This window comes from Canis lupus, chromosome 6 (genome assembly GCF_048164855.1).
Source record: "Canis lupus baileyi chromosome 6, mCanLup2.hap1, whole genome shotgun sequence".
NCBI classification, from domain to species: domain Eukaryota; kingdom Metazoa; phylum Chordata; class Mammalia; order Carnivora; family Canidae; genus Canis; species Canis lupus.
Window position 1 is genome coordinate 24,475,324 of NC_132843.1, and position 15,887 is coordinate 24,491,210.

General features: G+C 39.9%; 1 protein-coding gene across 4 annotated transcripts in view; it reads right to left on the reverse strand.

Moving 5' to 3' along the window:
* Nucleotides 1-15,887, reverse strand: part of KLHL14 (kelch like family member 14) — a 116,518-nt gene that overhangs the window by 98,853 nt on the left and 1,778 nt on the right. For 3 of the 4 annotated variants that reach the window (XM_072829165.1, XM_072829164.1, XM_072829162.1), the window contains exon 2: nucleotides 14,299-15,291. In XM_072829165.1, the coding sequence (XP_072685266.1) occupies nucleotides 14,299-15,248 (950 nt within the window). In that variant the 5' untranslated portion in view covers nucleotides 15,249-15,291. Of the gene's footprint in view, nucleotides 1-14,298; nucleotides 15,806-15,887 lie in introns of those variants that run through there. The other variant, XM_072829163.1, reaches the window with a different exon arrangement.

A 15,887-nucleotide genomic window follows, 5' to 3' on the forward strand; every position in this document is an offset into this window, starting at 1 on the left:
TTGTTGATTCTTAAGAGATCTACTGATTTAGGCAAGACTTTATGAGGCCGAGGAAAGAGGATATTTTTCTCTTCCAGCTTTGTATTACTGGAAAAGCTATTCATATATTGCTGACTTGGATCATTGCTTAATTGCCTATATAACTTTGCCCTATAGACCTAGTTGAAAAATAATAATTCAGTTAGCTTCCCTAACCTGTTTTCTAACTCCTGTATCCTATTATTGGCTCTTGGTGTAAACTGAATCATGTTTCCCGAAATTCATATGTTGAAGCCTTAACATCCAGTGTGACTGTACTTGAAGATTACCTTTAGGAGGTAATTAAGGTTAAATGAGGTCATCAGGTGGGGCAGTAATCTGATAGGACCAGTGTCCTTATAAGAAGAGAAAGAGACACCAGAAATCTCTGTCTCTCTGCACACAGAGGAAGGGCCATGTGAGGACACAGAGAAGGCTGCTCTCTATAAGCCAGGAAGAGGCATCAACAGAAACCAACCCTGCTGGCAACTTGACCTTGGACTTCCAGCCTCGCAGAACTGTGAGGAAACAAATTCCCGTTATTTAAGCCATCCAGGCTGTGTTATTCTACTTATGGCAGCTCAAGCAGACTAACACAGCTTTCCTTTAACTGTCCAGCCAACAGGAACACAGGGCAGAAAGAGACCAATGAATCTCACACTCACTTTTGGGAACTGATGCTCAAGAAGGAACTTTCTATAGTCAAACTTGCATAAATACCTTGGGAAAGGGTTTTCCTAATTTTACCGCACAAAAGCTATACCTCGTTACAGCCTGCCATCTACATTCTGTATGGAGAATTTGGGATACGGAGAGGTAGGCTCCTTATCTACTCCTCTTGTGCTCAAGGGCTGTACATATGTAGTAAATGTTAATGGATAACAATGTTCCAGTGGAGGAAGGGCAACTAGGAGGAATAATAACAGATATAGCTAATGGAGAGAAGTGATTCGCATCAGCTTTGGTGGCAGACTAATTAGTGTCTATAAAGCCATAGACATGAATTTCTTTGTGCTTTCACAAATTTTAAATGTTTTTTATGCTCTGAGACTCTATAGTTTCCTTGCCATAAAAAATGTGAAGCATTTTCCAGACACATCTTTCTGAGTTGAGAATTATTCTTTCTAGGTCAGAGAGACCGTTGTTTTCTGGAACTTGGGCTCTCAGTTTGACTCGGCTGATGGAAGGCTGGAGGGGCTCCTTTCTGTACAGGGGGTGCCCCTTCCTTGGAAGACAGTTTTACTTAAACTACTTGCTGCTGGTTTAGTGTGCTGCTTTCTAAGTCTGGAGAAATCACAAACCTTGAATTTCTTTGAGTGAATTAGAGTGATGTTTACATATTTCAGTTTAGCTTTGCCTGCTTTCTCTCTTTCCAAATTTTGTGTTTTTTTTTTTTTAAGATTTTATTTATTTATTCATGAGAGACACACACACACAGAGAGAGAGAGGCAGAGACACAGGCAGAGGGAGACGCAGGCTCCATGCAGGGAGCCTGACATGGGACTCTATCCCGGGTCTCCAGGATCACGCCCGGAGCTGAAGGTGGCACTAAACCGCTGAGCCACCTGGGCTGCCCTCTTTCCGAACTTTGAATATAAGAATGTCTGAGTGATAGCTGAAGTTTGTTAGCTTCTAGGGATACTGAAGTGACTGCCTAGAATTAGTACTTTCTTTTTTTTTTTTTTTTTTTTTGTGTAGTACCTTCTTTATGTAAGACTTCCACATAGGGAAGAAGATGCCTGCCTTTTAAACTACGCAAATGACTAATTTAGAGAGGTTACCTGCTTTTTGGGATCTGTTGGTGGTGCATACTAGAAATTATAAAGTTATCATATACTTTTGATAATACTTTGTCTCCTTGAGTATCTAGATAAAGAAATCCACATTAAAATTCTACCACTTTGCACTCTGATGGTGGCCTGGAGCCTTCTTTGTGATATAATAGAGATGTAAACCTTAACGGAAAGCAAAAACTTATTTGGTTGTTCAAAGAGATTCATAATCAAAATACAAATTGTCCATCCAGAAGCATAAATAGCCACGACCGAAAATCCTGGCCTGTATTGTTTCTTGCTGATCCCCATAAGGAACACTTTTGCATCCCTTTCCAATTGAGAGCATCTGTTTTGCAGTTTGTTTTCTTTTTACATATTTCTTCTGCAGTGGCTCTTATGGGTTATCATTGTCTTGGCAACCAAAAAAATTCACCTCATTCTATTGTCTTGGCAACCAAAGAATTTCACCTCATTTCCCTAAAATAATTATTGTATAAACATATTTTGAATTAAAATTTCCTATGTAGCTCTAAGAAAATTTAAATAAATTAAGTAATGGATTTTTTTTTATTAAAAGTTTTGCTAAAGTGAGTCCAAACTATTAGTTGAGAAATATAATGCCTAAGTCAACGTAAAGCCAGAATAATCACATGGAGAAGAAGATAAACAACAAAATTGATCACAGATATTTTCTTCTGTCACACCCAGCACTGGTATTTTTAGTAATAGACATAATGTGTCATACAAAAGTATCTTGAGAGTTCTCCACTGTATATCTGCATGCATTTTCTTTTCATCTTTGTCAGCTACAGCAACCAATTCCTGCAGAAGATGGGCCCTGGCTGTGCTCTAGGAGTCACAGGAAACACTACTAAAAATCCTTTAAAGACTCATAACTCAATAAGAAAAAGACAAATAGCCCAACTAAGAAATGGCCAAAGGATCTGAATCGATATTTTTCAAAACAAAACAAATAACCAATAAGCACGTGAAAAGATGCTCAATGTTGTTAACCATTAGGGAAATCAAACCACAATGAGCTAGCACTTCACAGCCATAATGATGACTGTGGTCAGAAAGATGGACAGTGAGAGTTGATGAGGATGTGGAGAAAGTGAAACCTTCATACACTGCTGGTGAGAATGCAAAGTGGTGCAGCTGCTTTGGAAAACAATCTGACAGTTCCTCAAAAAAGTGAAACATTTGTTCATTGTTCACTGAATATCATATGACCCAGCAATTCCACTCCCAGGTATATCCCCCAAAGAAATATAAACACAAGTCCAACACAAACCTATATATAAATTGCTTATAGCAGCATTATCCATAATAGCAAAAAGTGGAAATAACTCAAATGTCCATCACTCGATGGATAAAGAAAATGCAGCATATCTATACAATGGAAAACTCTTTGGCCATGAAAAGGAATAAAGTACTATTACATGCTTCAACATAGATGAACTTTGAAAACATCATGCTACATGAAAGGAGTCAGAAAAAACACCACACATTATGTGATTCCTTTTATCTGAAGTGTCCAGAACAATAATACTATGAGTCTCTGGAGACAGCCCTCAGTGGGACTGAGGGGATGATGGAGGAAAATAGGAGCTGATTGCTACCAGATTACAGGGTCTTTGGGGGGGGTTAATAAAATTATTCTAAAATTAATTGTGCTGATGGCTGCACAACTCTGAATATACTAAAGTTACTGGATTTTACACTTTAAAAGGAATTGTATACTATGTAAACTATATGCCAATAAAGCCATTTAATGTGAATCCACCATGATTTTTCTAATTTTTCCAATTGCTGACATAGATAGATCAAGAGGATGGAACAGACTCCAAGGCTGGCCTAAGCTCTGTTGTTCATTCAAAGGTGTAAAAAATAGACACTTTCAGCAGAAATATTATCACTAGCAGAGCAGCACTTGAGATTTATGCTATGTTAATCCAGCTCTAGAAAGAACATCTTGTATGGAATCAAGGATCCTAATAAATGAACAGAAAAGCAAATTAGATATAAATAGAAGTATTCTTATAAAAATAAAAGCTGTCCATTATAAAGTATTCATAGCCAGGCACCACATTAAGTGTTGTATATACATTCTTCCAACATTCAGAACTGCCCAAATGAAGTGGGTATTAATTACTATGTACACCTTATTGATAAGCAGGCTGAAAAGAAGTTAAGTAAGTCACTCAAAGAAAGTCTGCTTGTAAATCATCGAGGTGGGATTTGACCCACCTCTGTGTGACTTTTGGGTCTTAATTACTACACTATAGAACTATTTAGATATTTGCATTGTAACACGGCCATTTTATTTGTACATCCTCTTATGCCATATTCTTTCTCTTATCCATATATGTAGGTTTCCAAGCTTTACTGTTTCCTACCTACAAATGTCATTTTGGAGTGAACACTTGTGAAAACCTTAAAACAGGGAGATTACAGGGATTGCCACTGACAGTAGAGGTACAGTTGTCATAGTAACCAATCCACCCAATTGGTCTTTGCTATAAGGCACATGCTCCAGCCTCTATATAATACACCAATATTGTCTGGGATCCTTCAGAGTTATCAGTGAACCCCAGTTTAATGCATATGAGGTTCTAGATCCTAGTGTGCATATTAAAGCATTAAAGTTTTTCCTTCAAAGTTTCCCTCTCTGCCTCACAGATTTTCATTCTCTCCTCTAATCTTTTCCATTTGCCCAGGATGTTCTGGTGTGATTGGTTTTAAGGGGGGCTAAAAATCAGAGCCAGGCAGTGGTCTGCTGCTCTGTTGTAAGTGGGATTTACAAATGTCATTATTTTCTTTTGGGGGAAAAATTGACCCTCCCAACCCAATAATTCCTCACTCAGTGCCAGACTGTGATTTGTTGACTGTCCCGCTCCCATTCCCACATACAAGATAGACCTGCAGGTGCTAAAAACACACGTCAGAAATCATTGCACAGAAAACTTCAAGCTGGCACCGAGCTATATGCATTTTGTCAGTGGATACACACACAGACACTACACACATCCATCGATCCACAATTTTCTTTCTTTCTTTCTTTCTTTCTTTCTTTCTTTCTTTCTTTCTTTCTTTCTTTCTTCTTTCTTTTCTTTCGATCCACAATTTTCTACAATGCCTCTCCATTTGCAAAAACTGTCTCTTCTCTAACATTGGTGCTGTCTCTCTTCCTCCTCCTCTCCATTTCACTGGCCTCGCCTGTCTTCAGAGGCACCTGAAGGCACATAAGGCAGGGAAGTGAAACCGACTGTAATTCTTCAGTTCACTTCTCTGCAGCCTCCAGTGAGCCAGTCTCCATACGGTGGCCCAGCTGAGCTCTGAGGAAGTTCAGGGTCCCTGTGCAGGTGCAATTTACCCACCCGCTCACAGGCGCACCGGGAGCCCAGGACCTGACATATGCATGTGAGGGGCTCGGGGATGGCAGAAAACGAAGCCTCAAAGCTTGAGTTTAGGAGATTAATAAGAAGAGGGAATGCTCCTCTATCAATGGAAGAAATGGAAGGCTTTTACATCTAAAAAGGCCATCGTTTTCCCTTTGAAGAATTATATATAAATTACTGTGAACACTCAGAAAGTCTAATTTTCCCACTTCCTTCTGATGCCCTTGTGTTCACTTTTGGGTTCCTTCAACTTCATTACTCTGGTCTTAAAAGTCTCTGACTAATTCAGAGGGGCTCTAGTGAAATCACTGACGTTTCTTGACGGGCAAAAATGTATTCAGTTAAATTTTGTCTATTGTATCTTTTAAAATTAATAAGTTGATTTTAAAGAGCATTTTCTGTTTACATGTTTTTTTCATGGTTTCAGCATATCATTACCAAAATCCTGGCAAGTAGAACTATAATTACTAACCCATTTTACCGACGTGGGGCTCAGCTAAAGTGCAGCTAGGACATCTATTTAGATTGATGATTTCAAAGGCAGTGTTTCCACCATATTATTGCTGATTTTATCAGTTCAAATTTTTTTTTAAATGCCGATTTTTCCACCATGGAATTCAGCCAAGTAGTGGATAGTTCTTAGCAGAGCCTACAACTTCCTGTATGATTTGGACAACCCTTCTTGCATAAGCGCCTAGCCACACACACTTTCTGTCAGTTCCTGGAAGGTACCAAACTTTTCTCTGCCTGGTGCTTATGTGCATTCTCTTCTCCCAGCTTGTGTTTTCCCTGGGTGCACACCTTGCCCTCCTCCAGACCCATTACTCTGGATATCTCATCTTTTAAGGCTCATCTTAAATCTCCTGGTCTCTCCAGTGAGGTTGTGGGACTCTGTTATATGTTATCCCATGTCTACATATGTAGATATGTTACCTCTACATATGTAGATATGTTATCCCTACATATATCTATCCCTATCCTATAATATATATGTTATCCCTAATCTACAGCACGTATTACCGGTCTGATTAATTTGGGTAATTCTTTTTTTTCCCCTTACACTGGTAACTGCACAAAGTCAGCACTGTTAACTGCACAAAGTCTGTCTTGTTTAACTCTGAATCTCAGAATCTAGCTCAGAGCTTGGTGCATGATGTGTTTACATTCAATGCAAACTTGGGGGCTAGTTTTCACAGCAGAACTTCTTGTTAGTGGTAAATTGCAACACATCATCCCAAGTTCCCACTGTGGGGGTGGTATGGTCATAGGCATGGGTTTAGAAAAACTATCCAGGGCTGTGAAGGTCCCCCTGTATCTCAGGTCTGCTGCCAGTCCCAATTACACTGAAAATTAAGATGATTTTGCAAGGAATGCTCCTATAGTTTCATATCCTCCTATTGGAATAACAGACTGTCCCCTTTGAACTCTGACACTTCTGAAATTACCACATTATCTAAAAGAAGGAAACAGTTTTTAGTGAAACATCTTGATTAACTCAGATTGCAAATATATAATTACTGAACTGAATTGAATTATGGGAGTGAAGATAACCATGATTGACCTTTCTCTGTTCCTTGGGGAAACATTTTTTTGTGTGTGTGTCTTTAAGAACTGACTTTTCTCTTTTCAATGGAAGACCATTAATGATCTTGTAAACTATATTAGTTGGGTATGTAGTGACTTAAATGCTCCTAAATTTGTACTTCTTTGTCCAACAAATATTTAACAACTATTCTCCAGGCTCTAGAATTTCCTTGCCCATATTCTTGTACTACTAAGTCCTCTTTTTCTTTCTTTTTCAGATGGTTTATCTTTTAATAATTTCTTCGATTTCCCATATTTCCTTGTATTTCCCTTACTGCTTCTTTTTCTTCTTTTTTTTACTTCCTTATCATTTATTTTCTCTCTTTGCATCATAAACATTAATTATTTTCATTTCCCCAGGATTGTAGGCTTTCTCTAGTACCTTTCTGCTTTAATTCTTTTTTTTTTTTATTCTCCCTCTTCCCTCCCCCACCCCCCGCCAAGGCCTGGAGCTGCCTGGCCCGCGGGGCCCAGGCCTTTCTGCTTTAATTCTAATGCTGCAAACAGTTCTAACCCTATTTTCATTAATATTATTTGTGGCTAGATAGGCCTCGTTTTAATATTCACAGTGAAATAGACATATTCACTGTTTCATCTATGTTATAACTGAGAGTCCTTCCTCTGGTTAACTCATTCTCCTGCCAATATAATAATAGTGTTGTGTTGTTGTTGTTTTTAAAGAAATCATCATGCATCATGAATTATCTTGGAAGTTAATGGAAAGGACATAACAATGAATATATTTTCTAAGTGAATGACAGAAGGTATAAACATTTATGGTATAAAAATTGTTAAAATGATTTTCTTGAAACAAGATATAAACCCAATAAATTTCCAATTAGAGTAATCTTATTTTGTGTTATTAGAGTATACAGACATTTTTATAATTCTGGCTTCTACCTGTTGTATTTATCACCTGTAAGTATCACCAACATGAATAACTTTCTATTGTCCTCACGGAAACAAAGCTGATACCCCTCTAATACTCTAGTGCACAGAAATCTAGGGAAAAACCTCTTGGTTCAATTCAAGCTCCTAGGCTTTGTTTTGTGTTTTGTTTTATTTTCACAATTATTTTTCATAGTTAAATTGAATGTTCTCATTTTTATTGATTTATTTAAAATATATTGGCTCATTGTATTTTTAGTAAGTTAATTTCTGAGTGAAAAATCTTAGCAACCCTATTACATGGCCCCTTAATCTCAGAACTAATAATTAAATATGGTAGACCAATGGAAAAGAATTTTGGTTTTCCAAAGTATTTATCTCACTCCTTTTCATTGTTTGGGTCATTTGAAGAAGCATGAGAAGTTGTAACTTTTAATCTCTTCAGTGATGTAGTAAAACAAAGATATGGAAGGTATATTAGAGTTCGTTTTCTGTATAAGCCATATATATATATATATATATATATATATATATATATATATATATAACATACACTCACAACAAGGGAGTATTCTTCAGATGATGATGACTGACTCCCAATTCAATCGTATACAGATAATTAGACAAATTATTCATCTTCTCTGAGTCTCAATTTTCTAATATTTAAAAAGATGAGAAGAATGTTACAAGGAGTAGAAAATGTAAGCAAATAATATGGCAAACTCATGGTAGGTACTCAACAGTGATAGTTACTATTGCACCTGGTAGACAAAATTGTGTGTGTGTTGATCATCTTTCAAATAACCTCCATTTTTATTTCAACATTGGCTTTGTCAATTCGCACTTAACTGACTAACCTAAGTGTCCACCTCAATTATACTTAAGACCAATATCAATTCAAATTGAACTCACATTTGTAGATCAAGGTCAGGCACTTGATCTACTGAGGGAGATAGACACATAAACCAAGCCTACAACAGTAGGAGTGTCCTCCAGGGGTTACTCATTTTGGAGAAGGCAGGGGGAAATTATAGATGTACTCAATCTAGCTAATTCCCTTGGAAGTCAGGAGTCCTGACAACACATACCCTTTGATCAAAGCAGCTGGAGTTATAGAATGGTATTTAGAAAAATAATTGTTCATATGTTCACTTATGTGTTTTGATTAGTCTGCTGGATATTGCATGTCAATCTTAGCAATGTGTTAAATGTACCTGACTAATGTCCTGCTGGAAATCATTAAAATATCATATAAATGATATTTAAACCTCTTCTGAATAATGACCAATTTCTGTTAGCTGGTTCTCTATATAGTATGCTTGAAAAAATTGAGCAACTCATTCATTTTTTAAATTAATTAGTCTTTACTTTCCGAGATTGCTACTTAAATTCTTAAGCCTTATTATGGAAAGTTGAAATTCTAATTTGGCATCAGTAGAATTATTGAGACTTGTATTCTTTCCAAGCAGAGGGAGAATGATCAATGAGATTCTTTCCACTAGAATGAGGACAAAATTTTGCGTCCATTTTGTTGATTAATATATCCCAAGTGCCTAGGACAGGGGTTAGCAAACTATGACTCACAGAACATATCCAGCCTGCCTCCTGTTTTTATATATGCCCCGACCAATGGATTTTACATTTTTAAATGGTGGGGAAAAAACAAAAAGAAGAAGAATATTTCATAACATGTGAAAATTATACAAAATTTCAGTGCCCAATAAGTGATGTTCTATTATAACACAGCCATGCCCATTCATTTACATACTGTGTGGGGCTGTTTTTGTGCTACAAGGGAAGAATGGAGTAGTTTTAACAAAGATTGTGTGGCTCCCAAAGCCAAAAATAATTGGTATTTGGTCTTTTACAGAAAAAAAAAAAAATTGTAACCCCAGGTTTAGAACAATACTTTTCCTTAACTTCTTTTCAGGTCAGATACATTATTATTTAACCCTTACAAGTTTTCCAAAAGGAAAGTGTTAAGTCTATATATAACTCTAGGGCCAATCACTGCCTCATATCCTAGAATGGAAAGGTTCCTTGCATGAAAAAGAACACTGTGGATGAGAACACAGACCCAAAAGCCACACTGCCAGGTCCAGACTTTGGTTCTACGACTTACCAGCCGTGCAAAAATGGGCAAAATACTTAACTTCTCTGTGTATCAGTTTTTCCATCTATAGAATGAGGCTAATGGTGGTACTCATACCTTAGTGCTGTTTTGAGCATTAAATAAGTTAATGTCTGTAAAATGCTTAGAACATCTTCTGATATTAAGTAGTTGTAAATAACGTGATATATTTTTTTTACTGTATTTTACTGTATTTTTAAGTTAAGAAGATAGAGAATCTTGGAAATTGGCTAAGGTAATGAGTGAAGTGCACCATTTTCATAAATATGGAAAAAATACAAGATATGAATTTAAAATGTGAACATGTCCACTTTTGTCAGTAAATCCTCTGAGTCAATACAACACATTAATATCTACTCTAATTGCTTTTTGATTGTAGGATATAACTATTTGGTTCCCATACCTGTGATATAATTTTGTAATCAATGGTCCTGTTTCACATAATAAACAAATTGTATTCTGAATGGTTGAGTAACTTCTGATACAAAAATCTAACTACCTAACAACTTCTAATCTGAGGGTATCAAATTGATATAAAGGGAAGTAACAATTTAGAGAATACATGGATACGAGATTGGTTCGCTTTGCTAAGGTTGTTATTCAGGCCTTAGAAAGAGAACTGATAGAAAATATAGTCCTACATTTAAAGAAATAGTCTTTAAGCACCAAAGCCAGGAAACAAAACTATGTTAGGAAATCTAATGGCTTTTTAATCATTACAAGTCATTTTAGCCAATAGATAATTGTGCTCCTTCAAGTTTAAGTAGATTTTTAAATTAATTTATATGAAATCTTTAAATAGACTTTTTTAGAGACTCTTTCTAAGGTGGCCCTCTGTCTTCTGTGAAATAGAATCTCTGGAAAACTACACTTCAGTATAGGACTGTACTTGGGACTGTGGTAGCTGGTGGTTAAACGTTTTAAAAAAACATGATTATTTTCTTTACAGGTGTTTTCCTGTGGAAGGGTCAATGGACTTTTTATGTGCAATAGTAATATAGATTGGGGAGCATATTGGTGAAGTGCAACACTGAAGCTTTCTTATTTTATAATCTTAATTCTTTCAACTTTCAGTTAGCATTTATTTAACTGTTGCATTGTGTGAGATGCAATGAAAATGTAAAAAAGAAGTTCCTGAATCCAGTCCAAATTGACTTATTTGAATGACTACTAAATTATGCTCTAAAATTTAAAAAATACAAATGAAAAAAAAACTTTGGGGGTTACTTAAGCTAAACTTAGACTGTATGTTGTCTGATATTTACCTTCTAATGTACTATAAACATTGCATGTTATGTCACTTATTAAATTAAATTTCATACTTTGGAAGCCTTTATAAAGGTCTTTTCTAGAAACTTTTTCCAGAACTTATTTCTTGTTTATATTTCTTGCAATAAAACAAAGAGAATAAGAAATAAGACTTTGAATGTCTTAATTTTTGTCTTCTCAAGTCCTTTTCTCTTAAATTAGTTATGTATATATTTGAATATAAGATAATAAATCCTTTATTTTTAATTTATTATTCTTTTTCATATTATTCTATGCTTAATTTGCTAAAATAAAACATGAATCTGAACATAAATGGCATACTCAGAAAGACTAAGCCACTAGAGCAAAAATTAAATATTAATTTGGGTATTTAGAAAGTCTTCAGGCTTGGGTTGCTTTATTTTTCTAGATGTAATAAAAATTCAAAATTACTTAATAGTCTTTAAAAATATTTAAAATATTGTTATTATGTTAATGGCCTTACTTTCTATAGATAATGTGATTCTTAAGCAAGTAGATTCTTTTTGAAGTGATTCTAGCTCCTCATATTTTGTATTTTTTCCAACAGATTAGTCAATTTTAATTTTTCAACTCCTTGTCTAAATTTGAGGAATTCTTTCATAGACTTTAAAAACTATAGGTGGATAAAAAGTAATAAATATAATGCATCCCCACTCAATTGTCTTCAATAAAAGTGATGCATTTGCAAAAGCAATTGTTTAACACATTTATCCTTCTGTTAAACTACATGTAAATCTGAGAGAACATTTTTATATTACGCTGATGCTATAATAAATGGGCCAGTATAATACTATTGGTTACAACTTACAGCATTTCTCTACATTAAAGTTAAGATCTTGATGGTTTGTCTTACATCTTTTTTGCAAATTAAAATTAGAATAATGTAATTAGTCCCCCCAAATTAAAATGCTACCGTTATCAATAATGGAACCAAATCTGAATTATAGTACTTTGAGAGCAACAACAGGTTCACATGAACTGTTTTCTTCTCTGTATCTTCTGCTTTTAAAGGAAAATACAGTTTTCTTCCTGCCGCAGAAGTATCAGATTCTTGCAGCATCCATGACACTTGTAAGCATTTAGTGGTCAGACACCACTACATATCCTTCAAATGATATGGCCCAGTGAAGCTGGAAGGTGTCGTCACGGAGCCAGGCAGCCTGGTATCTCAGCCATCCACCAGGACAGAACCAGCAGGCCCCAGCTGTTATGCTGAATCCAGACTAAGGTGGAAAATGGACTTTGCATTTTGAGAGTCAACTGTCCTAACACTGAGCCCTAGAACATACTTATTAGATAAAAGTACATTGAGGGCTTCAGAAATTCTTTACAAGGTCCAATTTGTAATGTCCAATATCCCGAAATCACTCTTAAAACAAGTTAAGCCTTAATCTCATTATCCCTCTGGATTTCTGAGTTTATACTAGATTTTACATGTTTTTCAAAATATGAATAAATGGATGTCAGGACTACAGCTGTGTTGTTTGAATTCTTGAATCTGTATAATATATACTAAATGAAGTATACTTTGTAGGTCATTTAAAAGTGATACAAGTTAAGATAACAGAATATTAATCACCAGTGCCCATTAGTGGGCTAACATTTGCCCACTAAGTTTTAATCTTTAGACAAATGAAAAGCTCTGACAAAATAAAAGTACACTCCATGTTCTTATTCATAGCTGGACTTCTGGGCTCACTATTCAAGCACACAAGGGTTTGGATTCTTTTTTTTTTTTTTTTTTTAAGGGTTTGGATTCTTGCTTGTGCTATTGTCCTAATATCCTCTTTTGACACAATTCATTAATTCATCTCTCACAAATATTAGAAAAGCAACTTAGAAGGTGGCTAAGTCCCAGATTTCCCATACCTCAGTGGGCCTCACCTGAATACCAGTGCTGTAGAGAATATTTTCCTGTTCTAAAACATCTCTAGTTGGGTCTAGTAGAAACATCACGACTAAATATTTAATTCCATAAAGCTGCACAAAATGCATCCCCCCGCCCACCTTTAGATATCCTTCTGAATGGGAAAATACCATGATGGATTCTTAAACCATGTAACACTTTGGTGGATTAGGCTGGGGTGGGTAGCCTGGCATCTGAAATCATGATAGTTTTATCATGAGAAACTGAGAAGACACTGCTTCTCTTTTTTTGGGAAAAAAAAAAAAAAGAAAGAAAGAAACGCTCTGCTAGGACTCATTAAAAGGGGTCTTAACATTGGAACCAATAAAACACGACTGTCAATTCCTACGGCTAAAAACAAATCTCAGCAACATTTTCAAAAGGCATCATTTCTCTCTCCCCTTTGACATGAAACCTTATTTGCAGCACACAGAGACACATTCCAAAGAGCAACAACAAGTCCCCAACTTCTTTGTGACTTCAGAGCAGGCACAAGGACCTAACTGGAGCCAGATGACTTCCCTCCTCCCAATTTTCAGCCCTGCTCTCGGTGCTCCTGGTACAGATGAATGCTACTAGGCGTGATTCCCTCTGATACCCTGAAACCTCCTGCTTTGCTCTCCTTTAAAAGTGCAAAAGAAAGGTTTTCCACAAAAGATAGAAAAGTTTGCCTGGGTATGTGATGCCAGAATTTCCAACAGTGACCCTAAGAGACAAAAACCTTTGGGAGCTCTAACTTCCAGAGGGAGCAGACCCCAGTCACTAAAACGACGACGACAACAACAACAACAACAAAAAACCTCGAGTGTCTGACGTTAAGAATGAAAGCTCTCTTCATGGAGCATCGCCAGGGCGCTCCTGCTCGCCCAAGGCAGGAAAGAGGTGGAGCGGGGTGGGGACTTGTCACTGCAGAATCCTTTTCCTTAAGCGAGTTCATTTTGAGATTTGGAGGGAGGACTGGTTAGAGAGGGTTCCAGAGCTGCGCTTCGAACTGCCCTGGCCTTTGGCCCCACCTGCCTGTCAATTTCAGCCCACAAGTCCCACATTTCTGGCCCTGGGGACGGTGAGAACGTGGGCTCTCTAGCGCTCGGGGATGCAGTTAGGCCACTTCCCCGATGACCTTTCAGGGACTCCGCAATCAACTTTCCCCACGCAGTCTGAATTGTTTGTTTGCGTGTGTTTTCAGCCCGCCAGAGCCTCCCGCGCAGCCCACCCCTCTCCCCCCTCCTCTCTGCCCCCTCCCCTCCCTCCGGCCTTTCCAGCTCCCCCCCCCCCCCGCCCGCCCTCCTCTTTGTTGTCTCCTACCTGCTGGCCAGGCTCTGCCTGCAGTGCTGCCTGAAGGGCATCAGGTGGTAGTTCATGGCGTCCAGCAGCAGCTTCTGGCAGACCGGGTCGGTGCGCATGAAATCCACTGACTGGACCCGCTCCACCAGCTCCGGGGCCGGGATGAGCGCGAAACGGAGGCGCTTCATGAGGTCGGGCGCGTACTGCATGCGGGTCTCGCGGTCGTGCTCCAGCCACAGCACGGACATCTGGAAGAGCGCCAGCTCCGACTCCACGGGGGGCGGCAGCGAGTCCAGCAGGGCGCGCATCTCCTCGAAGTTGAGCAGCAGCACATCCTCCACCAGGTACTTGTTGGCCAGCTTCTTGGTCTCCTCCAGGCCGTGCAGCGCGGCGATCTTGCACACCTGCTTGTAGTTCTGTACCGAGATCTGGTCGTTGAGGAACTGCACGCAGAGCTTGGTGACCTGGGGGATGTGCAAGATCTTGCTGACCGACAGCACCTCCTCCACCGTGTCCAGGGAGAGGGTCACGTTGGCCGTGTAGAGGTACTCGAGCACCAGGCGCAGCCCGATGGACGAGCAGCCCTGCAGCACCAGGTTGTTGATGGCCCGCGGACTGGTCAGCAGCTTGTCGTCGGGGGAGGAGGAAGGAGTCCCGGGCTCCTCCTGCGGCGGTGGCTGCTGCTGCTGTGGCGGCTGCTGCTGCGGCGGCTGCTGCTGCTGGTCCTTGGGGGCCCCCAGGCCGTCCTGGCCGCCGACCCCTCCCCCGAGAGGGGGGTGGCTGGAGAAGAGCGATCGGAAGTACTGCGAGCAGGAGGCCAGCACGGCCTTGTGGCAGTGGAACTGCTGGCCCTGGGCCGTCAGGGTCACGTCGCAAAACAGCTGCTTCCTCCACAGCAGGTTGAGGCCGTGCAGCAGGTTGTCGCTGTGGCTGGGGTCGAAGGTGGAGGTCCTGTCCCCGGATCTGGACATGGCGAGCTGACTCGGCGCACCTGGCTTTAAACCCTCCTCCAACCTGGCAGACAGGGGTGGGGGATGGGAGGGAGGGGAGCAGGGTAGTGGAGGTGGTGGGGTGTGGTCGGGGTGGGGAAGGGTGTGGAGGGGAGGGGAGGGCGAAGAACAACAATCAGTGCTCAGCTTGGCTCCCGCCCGGCGCGCCCAGGACCCCGACCCCAGGAGTACGGTCTGCAGGCGCCGAGTCCGTGAGCGCCACCAGAAGGGCCCTGTCTGGGGTCGGGGCGCCGGTTCAGCTCCCGGCTACTCCTCTCGCCACCGCCCACACACTTCGTCCCTCACTTTCCTAAAACCACCCCGGCTCGGCTCTTGGCAGCGACAGTGGTGGCAGCAGCGACGGCAAAGTGGCGGCGGAGGCCGAGACACCTCGTGGGCTTGTGTCCATGCCGGGCCCGAGGGAGGGAAAGGCCGGGGAGTGGGGAGTCGGGGGCCCCGGAGAGCGCAGAGGCGGCCGTCGGCGGAGGGTCCAGGTCAACTTGTGCCTGCAGCTTTGCTTTTCGCAGTTGGTCCAGTTTGGAGGGGGGTGGGGTGGGGTGGGGTGGGGTGGGCAGGGGACCCGACAAGCGTGCGGGTGGGCGATTCTTAGCCCTCCGAAAG